The sequence below is a fragment of the Hirundo rustica genome, chromosome 1, assembly GCF_015227805.2.
Source record: "Hirundo rustica isolate bHirRus1 chromosome 1, bHirRus1.pri.v3, whole genome shotgun sequence".
NCBI lineage: Eukaryota > Metazoa > Chordata > Aves > Passeriformes > Hirundinidae > Hirundo > Hirundo rustica.
The window spans coordinates 141,826,734-141,839,345 of NC_053450.1; the positions used below are offsets into that span (position 1 = coordinate 141,826,734).

At 37.1% G+C, this 12,612-nt stretch overlaps 1 protein-coding gene across 3 annotated transcripts in view; it reads left to right on the plus strand.

The window, feature by feature from the left end:
* ZEB1 (zinc finger E-box binding homeobox 1) overlaps positions 1-10,131 on the plus strand; it is a 123,107-nt gene extending 112,976 nt beyond the window's left edge. For all 3 annotated transcript variants that reach the window (XM_040066724.2, XM_058421398.1, XM_040066732.2), the window contains exons 6-9: positions 1,229-1,334; positions 2,103-3,913; positions 5,391-5,571; positions 7,639-10,131. In XM_040066724.2, the coding sequence (XP_039922658.1) occupies positions 1,229-1,334; positions 2,103-3,913; positions 5,391-5,571; positions 7,639-8,192 (2,652 nt within the window). In that variant the 3' untranslated portion in view covers positions 8,193-10,131. The remainder of the gene's footprint in view (positions 1-1,228; positions 1,335-2,102; positions 3,914-5,390; positions 5,572-7,638) is intronic.
* Positions 10,132-12,612: the final 2,481 nt, after the last annotated feature.

Genomic DNA, 12,612 nt, shown 5'->3' on the forward strand with positions numbered 1-12,612 from the left:
CGGTGAGCATCTCTCCCAGTGCAGCCAAGCACAGCAGGCCAGAGCCAGGGGTGGGAGTTCCCCCCATGCTTCACACCAGAGGCAGCTGATCCACACCTGCTGTTGGTGGTGGGCAGCCTGTTTGTCCCCAGGGACTTTGAACAGCTCTGTTCATGAGTTTATGAAAATGCTTTCCCTGGTTACCAAAAATCTGCAGTGCATCCCAGTAGTGGTAGAGTATCTTTTTGCCAAGTGAGCTCTACTTGAAGAGGAGCTGCTGGTTTTTTTTAATAAACAAGTTGTTTGAACAGAAAAATTCCTAATTCCTTCATTTTATGTTGGTAATTAAGCTGCTTAAGCTTTAAAATTTTTAATTTTTGTCCTTAAAAATACATGTTCATAGGTTTATACAGTTTGTGGGAAAATTACAGATCTTGCACATACATGTCACATATATACTACAAATATTTACATGTTTGTCTTAGCTTTTGCTTTTTTTTTTAAACTAATATAGCAATAAAGACAAAAAACAATTTAGAACTTAACAATAAGTGCTCTCACGAGGCAAAATCTAACAAAAATAATCACAGAGCTTCTGTGCAAATGGTGAAGAGGTTTGGTGTTGTTGTACTTGGGAAACCCCTCCATATTTTTTGTTTTGGTTTAGTTTCTCACATTTATTTTGCAAATTAATTGTGGCCAAGAGTACCTTTATTGTCACTGAGCTACCTTCTCTTGGGCAATCTTGTGGCATCATTATATAGAGGAATCCAAGGACAACAGTAAGCCCTGGAATCATGTAAATGGGAAAACCAGGTCAAGCAATCAAAGTTTGAACAGGCTTCTCTAGACTTTACTGTTTCTCTGTCCTGTATGATATATTCTGTGGGTAATGGACTTGGGGTTTTTCCTGATGGTTTTGCTTTCACAAGTAGAATTAACATTCATCCTGGAACTTCCTACTAACATGTCAGTGTAAACTTCACCTGAATTTAGGAGAAGGAGTAACTATTTTTTGAGTTTGTTTTGTTTCTTTCTTTTTACTCTACCAGATTTTTTCAGAAAAAATATGTGCCTCAGTTTTTACCTGATTTGTAATTTGTTTCTTTTTTCATACCACCTTCAGTCTCTTTCAATTATGGTTGATTCTTTACAGGTTTGTATTGCATTTTCTCTGTTGCAATGTGAAAATACAAGGTGTTTCTGCAAGATCCTGTCCTGTACAATAATTTAGACTTCTTTCTTACAGAGACATGTGACGCAATCCAGCGGTAATCGAAAATTCAAGTGCACTGAATGTGGAAAAGCTTTTAAATATAAACATCACCTAAAGGAGCACCTACGAATCCACAGTGGTAAATAGATCAAGCATTGAATTGAGTACTAATGTTGCCTTTTCTGCTCTTTATAACTGATGTAATAGCAGTCTTGTAAGTCTAAGTTTAAAATAGTTGTGTTTTCCTTATTTTTTTCCTTCTGGAATGCTGCAAGCACTGACTGCAGCCTTCAGCTGTGTGTGGGGAGTATGTAGAAAAACTCAAGGATTTACAGTTGCAATTTAATTGCTTACAATTAAGGAAAACTTGACTTGTCACAGAAGGAATGGGGACATCTTTCTGGTCCTTTTCACTTGTCTGGTTTTTCTTCAATGGTTGCAGTTCATTCAGTGTGTTACAAGCCTTGCTAGAGTATTTTAATTGGTAAGAATCAGGACATAAGGACTGTGTATTCCTCCTGTGGCTGTAATTGTCATCATTTGAGATTAGTCATATTAAAGTACACTCAGGACACAATTTATTAGAAAAGTTGTAAGAAATGTTATATAAGAAGTTAGAAGTTAGTGGTGGTACTATTTTAATGGAGTTCAATGAAATCTGTAATTGTCAATAGAGAAATACTGGAACACATGATCGTGTGGGCTCCATCCTATATCTACTAGTGGATTACAAACTTATTAAAGGAGCCTTGGCTCAGAGCTATACTCTTACTGTTCAATTTACTAGATAAGATTTTTTTTCCCTAGGACTCTTTGAGAGGTCATTATGATGTAATTATTGTTTGATGAAGTTACGCCGTAACCTGGTTAACTGTTGCATATGCCTTTTTTATTTTCTTATCTTTAGGAGAGAAGCCATATGAGTGCCCAAACTGCAAGAAACGTTTTTCCCATTCTGGTTCATACAGTTCACACATAAGCAGTAAGAAGTGTATTGGTTTGATGCCCGTGAATGGTCGAGCCCGATCAGGGCTCAAGATGTCTCAGTGCTCCTCCCCTTCCCTTTCTGCATCACCAGGTAGCCCAGCAAGACCACAGATACGACAAAAGATAGAAAATAAACCCTTGCAAGAGCAGCTTCCTCTTAACCAAATTAAAACTGAACCTGTGGATTATGAATTCAAGCCCATAGTGGTTGCTTCAGGAATTAATTGTTCGACCCCTTTGCAGAATGGGGTTTTTAGTGGTGGTAGCCCTTTGCAGGCAACCAGTTCTCCTCAGGGTGTGGTGCAAGCTGTTGTTCTACCAACAGTAGGTCTGGTGTCTCCCATAAGCATCAATTTAAGTGACATTCAAAATGTACTGAAAGTCGCAGTGGATGGTAATGTAATAAGGCAAGTACTGGAAAACAATCATGCTAATCTTGCGTCCAAAGAACAAGAAACCATCAACAATGCATCTATACAACAAGCTGGCCATTCCCTCATTTCAGCTATCAGTCTTCCTTTGGTTGACCAAGACGGGACAACCAAAATTATCATCAACTACAGCTTGGAGCAGCCAAGTCAGCTTCAGGTTGTTCCACAAAATCTAAAAAAAGAAAGCTCTGTTCCTGCAAATACTTGCAAAAATGAGAAATTACCAGAAGATCTCACAGTGAAGTCTGAGAAAGATAAGAATTTTGAAGGAGAGACCAACGATAGCACTTGTCTTCTTTGTGATGACTGTCCAGGAGATCTTAATGCACTTCAAGAATTAAAGCACTATGAAACAAAAAGCCCTCCTCAGCTTCCCCAGCCCAGTGGAACAGAAGCTGAGAAACCCGAGTCCCCTGTCCCATCAGAAACCGGGGAGAACAGCTTGTCTCCTGGTCAGCCACCTTTAAAGAACCTTCTATCGCTCCTAAAAGCGTATTATGCATTAAATGCACAACCAAGCGCAGAAGAACTTTCAAAAATAGCAGATTCCGTAAACCTACCACTGGATGTGGTAAAAAAGTGGTTTGAAAAAATGCAAGCTGGACAAATTTCTGTGCAGTCTTCTGGACCATCTTCTCCTGAACAAGTTAAATTAAGCAGTCCCGCAGACAATGATGATCAAGCAGCAACTACAAATGTGAGCGAACCCCAGAACAGCACAAATAACTCACAAAATCCTGTCAGTACAACGAAATCTCAGACTTTACCAGGGGCTTCAACTCTGAATGGTTCACACAGTAGCACGCCATCTGCATCACCACTAAACCTTTCTTCATCAAGAAATTCACAGGGTTACACGTACACAGCAGAGGGTGTACAAGAAGAGCCACAAATAGAACCTCTTGACCTTTCGCTACCAAAGCAACATGGAGAACTGTTGGAAAGATCTACCATAACTAGTGTTTACCAGAACAGTGTTTATTCTGTCCAAGAAGAACCTTTGAACTTAACTTGTGCAAAAAAAGAACCACAAAAGGACAACAGTGTTACAGACTCTGATCCTATTGTAAATGTAATCCCACCAAGTGCCAATCCCATAAATATTGCTATACCTACAGTCACTGCCCAGTTACCTACAATTGTTGCCATTGCTGACCAGAACAGTGTTCCCTGCTTGAGAGCTCTCGCTGCCAATAAGCAAACCATTTTGATTCCACAGGTGGCTTATACATACTCTACTACAGTTAATCCTGCAGTTCATGAGACACCACCAAAACAGACCCAAGCCAATGGAAATCAGGTACTTCAGTCCCCATATTCCTACATGATGTATGTATGATGTTTTCAATCTGTATCTGTGCTGAACTAACAGAAAACTATCGAGGCAAAATAAATAAAAATATAAATACAAGCTATCAGGCTTATTTGTCTCGATTGGAAATGGGTAATAGATATTACTGTTGTGCCCTCTGCAAAGTTAGCTCAGGCAGATTGAGGCCAGGCTAATAGAAACTGTTGTTCTATCAGCTCAGTTATTCTCCATATTTAATCTTCTAGGACATTAGTGTTCACTATTTTAAAGACTATCTAATGCTTCCGATCAAAAAGCAGAATAAAACCATGGCTTCTGTCTTTTGCTGGCTCTGTATCTCCTCTTTGCCCACATTCAGAAAAATAAACTCTTTGGAACTTTTGGCTACTCCTTTCATGCTGCTCTGCTTCCTTGATTTGCAGAGTAGCTGAATTCATCCTACACCATAATGGCACTTTAAACAAAATGCAGATATATTCTCAGTTGAAAGTCAGGGAGGTATTTATCTTCATCTGCCATTCCTGTATCCTGGCTTGTTCCTCCCTGGGTGATCTAATCGGGGTCAGTCCTCATGAGAATCACCTGTGCACATAGAGGTAGGGACAGGGCAAAACAGAAAAGTGGTTGAGTGTTTCTACTTGAATCTTAGAAATTGGCTGTCTAGCATTTTAATCAGGCTTCTGTATTTCCAGAGACTGAGGACCCTTGAAGAGTTACAAGGCTGCTTATATTAAAAGTTTGAGGTTAACATGTACATGTAGCTAATATGTACACTTTTATATTCAGATTTAATAATATGTGATAAAATATGTGTGGAGTGATGCTGCTGATGTCAGTAGAAAATACTGTGCTTTTACAGGGAAGCTTTAGCACTTAAAATGCTTAGAAATACATAACAATTATATTTTTGAAACTATTTACTAATGAAACTATTTGAAGTCCCCTAAATTTTGGGTTAAGCAGTGGTTGTGGTAGTTTCATGAGGAAGAGGGTAGTCAAATATGCAAATTCAAAGGATAACTTAAATAGCTTTTTTGTGAAAACTTCAGCAAAAACAGTTTTTTAACTTCATCAAATCTGTGAGGCCGCAGAAGGTGGGTCAACAGCATTAGCTGAAAAGTGCAGTTAGGTGGCAAATTTGCACTTTCCACTTACTGAAGTGCTTTACAGTTCTGTAATATTGCATTTATTTTATGGCCCCTAAAATACGGCATGCCAGCGTAGCTTAGCCCTGGCCAACAGTCAGATTTGGATGTGATTATAGCCAGTCCCAGTGAGGGTTCTACAGCTGGATGGTGGCAGGGACTGCAAAGCAGAACAATGCAGTAAAGGATTTTTTTTTTTGACTGTGGAAATCTAAACAATTTTGTTTGGTTATTTATGGAATTGAATGAGAGTAGCAGCTTCAGTTTATGTGGGTGACTTCTTTTATTGGACTTAACTTTTTTTTGTAATTTTTCTGAAGGATGAAAGGCAAGACACTAGCTCAGAAGGAATATCCAATGTAGAAGATCAAAACGATTCTGATTCAACACCCCCAAAGAAAAAAATGAGAAAGACAGAAAATGGGATGTATGCATGTGATTTATGTGACAAAATATTCCAGAAGAGCAGCTCATTATTGAGACATAAGTATGAACACACAGGTATGTACTAGGAAAAGACTTTTCCGACAGTTATTTCTTTGGTAACGTGTAACTGATAATCCCAGCTGGAATCCAGTTCTTGTACAGCTTAGGGAAGTGTAGCAGTCCTTACTGCCCGTGCTAAGCTTTCTTTAGAAACCTCTATTTTGTATATTTGTTTGACAGAACAGCATTTCTGTCTTTAAATTTGTTAGACCTAAACCCTAAATAGAAAAAGGGAAGTTTTTGCATCTGGCTTGTGGATAATCTTCTGTGAGCTGCAGCCTATAACAGGATATATTACTTCTAATTTACCTTGTCTGGTTATGAATTAAAAATATATATATATATAAAATTTAAAAAAAAAAATTGGGGGGAAAAGGATTGTATATGTATTTGATACTGTACATGAAAAGCAGCATGCCTATCTGGCATGAAGGATTTTCAAACTGAGCCACATTTATACTGACCTGAAGTAACAGTTTCAGGTATTCAATAGACATAGAATATAACCACTAGAGAACACCCTTTTGGCTTTGACTTTTATTTTTAATTTCTCATAGTTGTTCCTTTTGGCTCCAGTTCTGGTATCTTTAGGATTCTTTAATACTTCTTGCTCTCTTATTTCTTCTGTGATGTCTTTTTTTTTTTTTTTTTTTAATTGGTTAGGTGCCAATATATTGGGGTTTGTATTATATTTTCCTTTCTTGCTGGCTCTGTTACCTTCTCTTTCCCCACATCCATAAAATAAACTCTTTAGTTTGGCTACTCCCTTCATGCTGCTCTACTTTCTTGGTTCACAGAGTAGCTGAATTATTGTATTAATTATATTTCTGCATATTATCATTTTAATGTTATCTCATATATAAAATTAAAAGCATAACAAATCTTTTTTTGTCTTGATCAAGTTTCTCAAGTTGTATTCATTAAGGGTATCTAATTTCATACCTATCCTGTTGAGACTCTTTTAACTCCTCCTTTTTCTACCATAATTGTTCTTCCCCCACCAGTTTTAAGTTCAATGTAATGTTCAAAATCATTGAGTCATTTAGGTTGGAAAAGACCTTTAAGATCATTAACTCCAACCTTTAACCCAGCACTGCTAAATCCCCTGGTAAAACATGTCCCAAAAGTGCCACATCTGCCTGTCTTTTAAATACCTTTGGGGATGGTGACTCAGTTGCTTCCCTGGGCAGCCTGTGCCAGTGCTTGACAACCCTTTTGGTGAAGAAACCTTTCCTAATTTCCAATCTACACCTCCCCTGGCACAACTTGAGGCCATTTCCTCTTGTCCTATCACTTGTTTCTTCGGAAGTGATACAAACACCCTCTTTGTTGCTTGTTTAGCGTGAGATGAAGTGGATGTGCTGGCCATCTGTGTAGTGTGACCAAAAACCTGATGTCTTACTGCTTTTGTCTTTTATGTCTGAGCTAAGACTGTGAAGTTGTTGTGTGTAGCAACTTCAAATGTTAAAATCAAAATTAAACTGCTATGCTCCTGATACATTTATATAAGAGACTCTAAAAACAAGACAATAGCTGAAAAACAACAGAATCACATTAAGTGAAACAGATTTTTTCATGTAAATACGCGTGTAGTCAGCAAGTTTTATACATAAAGCGTTCAACCTAGGTTTTAGAATTACTTTCCTTTTACCTTTATCATGGCAGGTACACAAAAACCAGTGTAAAAGCTCAGTTGATTTTAAATTGCCATCAGTATAGAAAAGTTAAAATTATTTCAATTGAAAATAGTTTATGCAAGAAAAATGTCTCCTTTTCTAATTTATATTTGCACTTTTTTTGTGCTGGAAGTTATATATGAGAATCTCTTTATCCTCCTATGATGAGTTTTCCTAAAAAAACTTAAAAATTACTGTAGTGATGGTGACAATGTACTCTTGCGCCTTCCTCCTTTGGGTTTAGGAGAGAAACTCGGGCTGATAATGCATGGAGTAGAACATCCTGTTACATAAAATATAATAGATGCTAATATGTTCACCAACAGCATTTTACAATGCAAACAGAAGTGTACATTTTTAAAACTTCAGCTACAAGACGCCCAACTGTTTGTGCTTTATTTTACAGGTAAAAGACCTCATGAGTGTGGAATCTGTACAAAAGCATTTAAACACAAACACCATTTGATTGAACACATGCGACTGCATTCTGGGGAAAAGCCCTACCAATGTGACAAGTGTGGAAAGAGGTTTTCACACTCGGGGTCTTACTCTCAACACATGAACCATCGCTACTCCTACTGCAAAAGGGAGACAGAGGAGCGCGACAGCGCCGAGCCCGAGGAGATGGGCCCGGAGATCCTGAGCAGCGAGCACGTGGTGGTCAGGGCATCCCCCTCGCAGATCGACTCGGATGAGAGGGAGAGCCTAACCAGGGAAGAGGAGGAATACAGTGAAAAAGAGGAAGAGGAGGAAGAAGAAAAAGACATAGAGGGACTTCAGGAAGAAAAAGAGTGTAGGGAACTACAAGAAGTAGGGGATGCAGAAGAAGAAGCGGCAGTAGAAGAGGAAGACGGGAAAACTGAAGGTAACGAGAATGATGAAGCTGTAAATCAAGCAAGCAATGCAGAACCAGAAGTTATACAAAATAATGGGCAGGTGTCAGAAGAAAATAACGAATAAAGCTTACATGCTAGTTTTTTTCTAAAAGGAAAAAAAAAATTGGTAATTAAGTTCCTTCTATATTATACATGCTTTTCATGGAAACGCAGTAGCCTGCATACTGTGATTTCTGTTCACTACTGTGTAAAAAAATATATATATAAAAAAAATGAAAAGAAAAAAAAAAAAAAGAAATCCAGGTGTGCCTGAACCTCAAACTTAGTAATTTTTCACACAGTTTTCAAAGTTAGGAACAAGTTTATAACATGAAGCAGATTAGAAAAATACAGTGACTCTGGAAGCAAAGATTTAACAGGTTGTAGGAAACCTGATTATTAGACAAGCATCTGGCATTGTTTGTTTTATCAGTATTAATTTTCATTCTTAAGTTGATTAATTTTTAAACTGTACAATTGGGAGAGATTTATATGATTTTTTTTTTTTTTAATGGTAAAACATTTCCTAAATCCACTTCAGTATTTTCTTATGTTTTACAATGTGAGAACTTCTGCACTACAAAATTCCCTTTGGCAGAGACGTGTAATGCAGTTGCAAACAGCGCTTGGCTACCTTTGTAAATTCAACCTAGAAGGTAGCAGTTTATGACATTAGATGTTGTAGTAGAGCATATTATCATTTAAAGTGTATTGTTAGCCTTAAGAAAGAAGATGATAGAAGAACTGAAGTTTCTTACTCATGTGGTTAAAAATGTAGTTGAGAAGATTGTCGTTGAGTTCTGATTGCAGGGACTAACAGTGTTAATACTGGTAAGGACAGGAAAGTTGTCAAAAACAGTGTTTGTAATTGTGTTTTGAGTATGTAGTAACAATATGAAGGATATGATATGAAGCTTTGTATCTCCTTTGGCCTTATGCAAGACCTATGTGCTGTAAGTGCCATTTATCAGTATTACAAAGGCTCTGAACAGCCTTTATCCAATGTGTGGCCTACAATAACTAGCATTTGTTGATTTGTATCAAACTTCTAAACTATTCATGGGGAAAAAACACTCAGCCATCAGAGAAGTAAGAACACTGGTATATTTCGTTATTTAATTATTTGGTGGTATTTTGGGTTAATACCTGACTTGCAGAATTTCTCTACAATAATTACAAGGGAAATTTTCTAATCTGCTTTATTGCTTTATTGGTTTACTTTAATTTCAGACACATACATGACATGTTATCTGGCTCATAAGTATTTTCAAATGTTAGTTATTATGGACCCCATTTATTAACAATGTTAGCTGATTTTTACCTATCAGTATTATTTTATTTCTTTTAGTTTATAGATCTGTGCAACATTTTGTACTGTATGTCTTCAAACCTGGCAGTATTAATACCCTTCTTACTGACATATGTACCTTTTTAGTTTTAGAAAACTTTTATATTTATGTGTCTTATTTTTATATTTCTTTATTTATTACACAGTGTAGTGTATAATACTGTAGTTTGTATTAATACAATAATATATTTTAGTATGAAAATTTGGAAAGTTGATAAGATTTAAAGTAGAGATGCAATCGGTTCTCTTGCATTGAGATTTGATTTAACAGTGTTATGTTAACATTTATACTTGCCTTGGACTGTAGAACAGAAGAATTAAAATGGGAATGTATTAATTTTACAATTGCAATCAATTCATTTTACCTTTACCCAGTTTTTAATATAAAGCTCTTAAATTTTGAAATTCACTGTGTGACTAATAGCATGATGCTCTGCAGTTTTATTAAGAGATTAGTCTAACCATAAAACTCTCATTTCCTTAGTAAGCCAAATTAGAATAATCTTATAAAACAGTGTTGGGAACAATGTTTAACATTTTTGTGCCAATTTGTTCCTGTATTCATGTATGTATGTTACAAATCTGAAACTTCATTTTTAAGTTCCTTGTTACATCATGGTCATTTTCTAGTTTTTTACCAGACTCCCCATCTCACAATAAAATGCGTCAACAAGTCTGACTTACTGTCATTATTCTGGTAATGTAGGAAGTGCATTTAAATTGTTTCTATGAAAAGTTACTGAGACACAGCTCCTGCTTTGGTGTCAGTCCTGAGTTTCAGTGGTACATAAGGAGCATGGAAGTGAAAGAAGCGTTTGAACTGTGTGCAGACCCAGGGATTGCTACATTAGTTCATTGATTTACCACTGTCAGGAGAACAACTGAGTTTTCAAAATAAAGTGGGTTGTTCTTTTGGTTCTTTTTATTTTGCTGTACCTATCTAATATACTGTTTAATGCTATTTTTCAATAAGACTGCTTTTAAATGAAATAAGTCCACGACTGTTTTCTGTAATGAGTTAGTTGTCCATGGAAAGGCTGGTGTATATATTGCTGTTGAACTTTCCAAAGATACAGTGCCAACATTACTTACGTAAGTATAAAGACTTGAAAATTTTATTATATATGCATGTTTACAATGTTTTGCAGTTCAAGCAAGGTTTACAGACTGTTCTTTAAGCAAAGTTCTGTTTTTTAATGATCCCTAAAATGGGATTTCAGTTGTTAATATGGGGGGTGGGTTTATGAACATCATTTAAATTACTTTATATTCACATACCTAAGTTTTGGGTATTTCTCAGTCTTATTGTCTCAGCATTAATACACACAAAGTATTTCTCCCGTATATTAATCATTTCACTTCCTGTGCATTTTGCTGTACAGTATACGAATATTGCACTTTTAAGTAAACTTCTACCTTCATAATTCCATTGAGCTAAAAATGAGTAAGATGTTTTGAAAATATCCAACTATTTATGTTGCATTCATAATATTGACATGTAGTTATTATCATAACAGAATTAATCAGGTGGTTCAGAATTTCTCACAGGTAAAACTGTCTCTGCTCTCTTTTAGGTAATGAAACACACCTTCTTGAAACTATTTTAAGATTTTCCATATTTTTCATATCCCAAGACGTCTGTGGTAATAAACCCAGTGAGACATTTGTTGAAATGGGGAAATTTTGTTGTCTTTAGTATTAGAACAGAGAATTTTAATAAACCCAAGGTTTAATAAACCCACTCATGTTAAGTGACAGCCGAATGTAGAGTGCCAGGAACTTGGATAGAAAGTAAAGTCCAAGGAAATGTCATTGTTTTGGGGGAGAAAATTTATATCCATTGCTTACACTACGTTACTAACATTTTTATCTTCAAAATGTATTGGTGCATTGAGTTTTGCATCTGTTAAGCTCATTGATGTCTTTGGTGTTTGTGACTTTGTAACACCATCTGTTGTCTGTTTGAAAAGCACAGAAACGGTGCTTCAACTGTGTCTACATTTAGTTGAGCAAACTCATGTTGAAACCAGAGGTGCTCAGAGGATGTGGGCGCCGTTCCCAGCCCCAGCAGTGAGATTCCAGCAGTGAGGAAGCTCTGTGTGCGTGGAGCTGCCTGGGCAGCTGTGATGGAGTCCAAGCCCCAGGGGAGCAGCAGCAGCCCAGCTGCGGCCCTGTGGGATTTGTGATTTTGTGACCCCTCTCTAAATTAATGGCAAAGCAGTTTCAAGGACAGTAAGTTTCACACATGAAAAGAAAAGGGGAAAGCAAAAGCGTAAAGCCTTTGGTTCTGTCTTTTAGAGATAAATGAAATGTTGGGAAAGAGCAGCGAACACGAGATGTGTAGTTTTAATGACACTCCACTGTGCTATGACCTGTTCTTCTGTCACAAGATGAAAAGTCCATCAGCTGCCCTGTGCCAAAGCTGATGTCTGCACCTGCTTCTTCCTCAGGCTCACCCTGCATGGCTCTTCTTGGCCCAGCAGTCAGGGAGCAGGCTGACAGAAAGAAAAGTGTCCTTGGAATTCAGCATGGGGCAGAGCCCTGCTGTGCCTGGGCTGCTGGTTTTGGTTCTGCTACTGATCTGTCTCCAGAATATAACAAATCACTGCCTCAGCATCAGTTCTATTTGACAAATTGGGACAGTTGTATGTCCTCTTTTGTCAAATAATACGAGAATAGGAAAAATGTTACAGAATTACTATAGGGAGATTGCTACAGAAGTAAATACTAAGTTTCAGTCCTGGGATGGGACATACCCTGAGTGGTACCCAGCTAACAGAAGAGAGAGGGACTTAAGGCTACAGAGAAAACTTTGTGGAGAGAAAATAGAGAATACATTGAGGAGAAGTAACTGCTCCTTCTCTTTCAGTAATACTCATAAGGCATCTCAGTGGTGATTTTGGTGGCATTCCCAAATTCTCCATAGCTGTCTACTTGCTGTTTTTTCTGAAGCAACCTATCCATAAGTGTAATCAATAGCACAGCAATATTCAGCAATGCTGTATGATGAGCTTGAAAGGTTTTTTAATGTAATAAATTCCAAATAGATTAATGGATGCTAGAAAAAGAAATGAGAAAGTTTTGTTACTTTGGCTAATCTCAGAGTTGCAATGTGTTCCAGTAAATACCTTGAATTTTAGTAGAATAATGCACTATG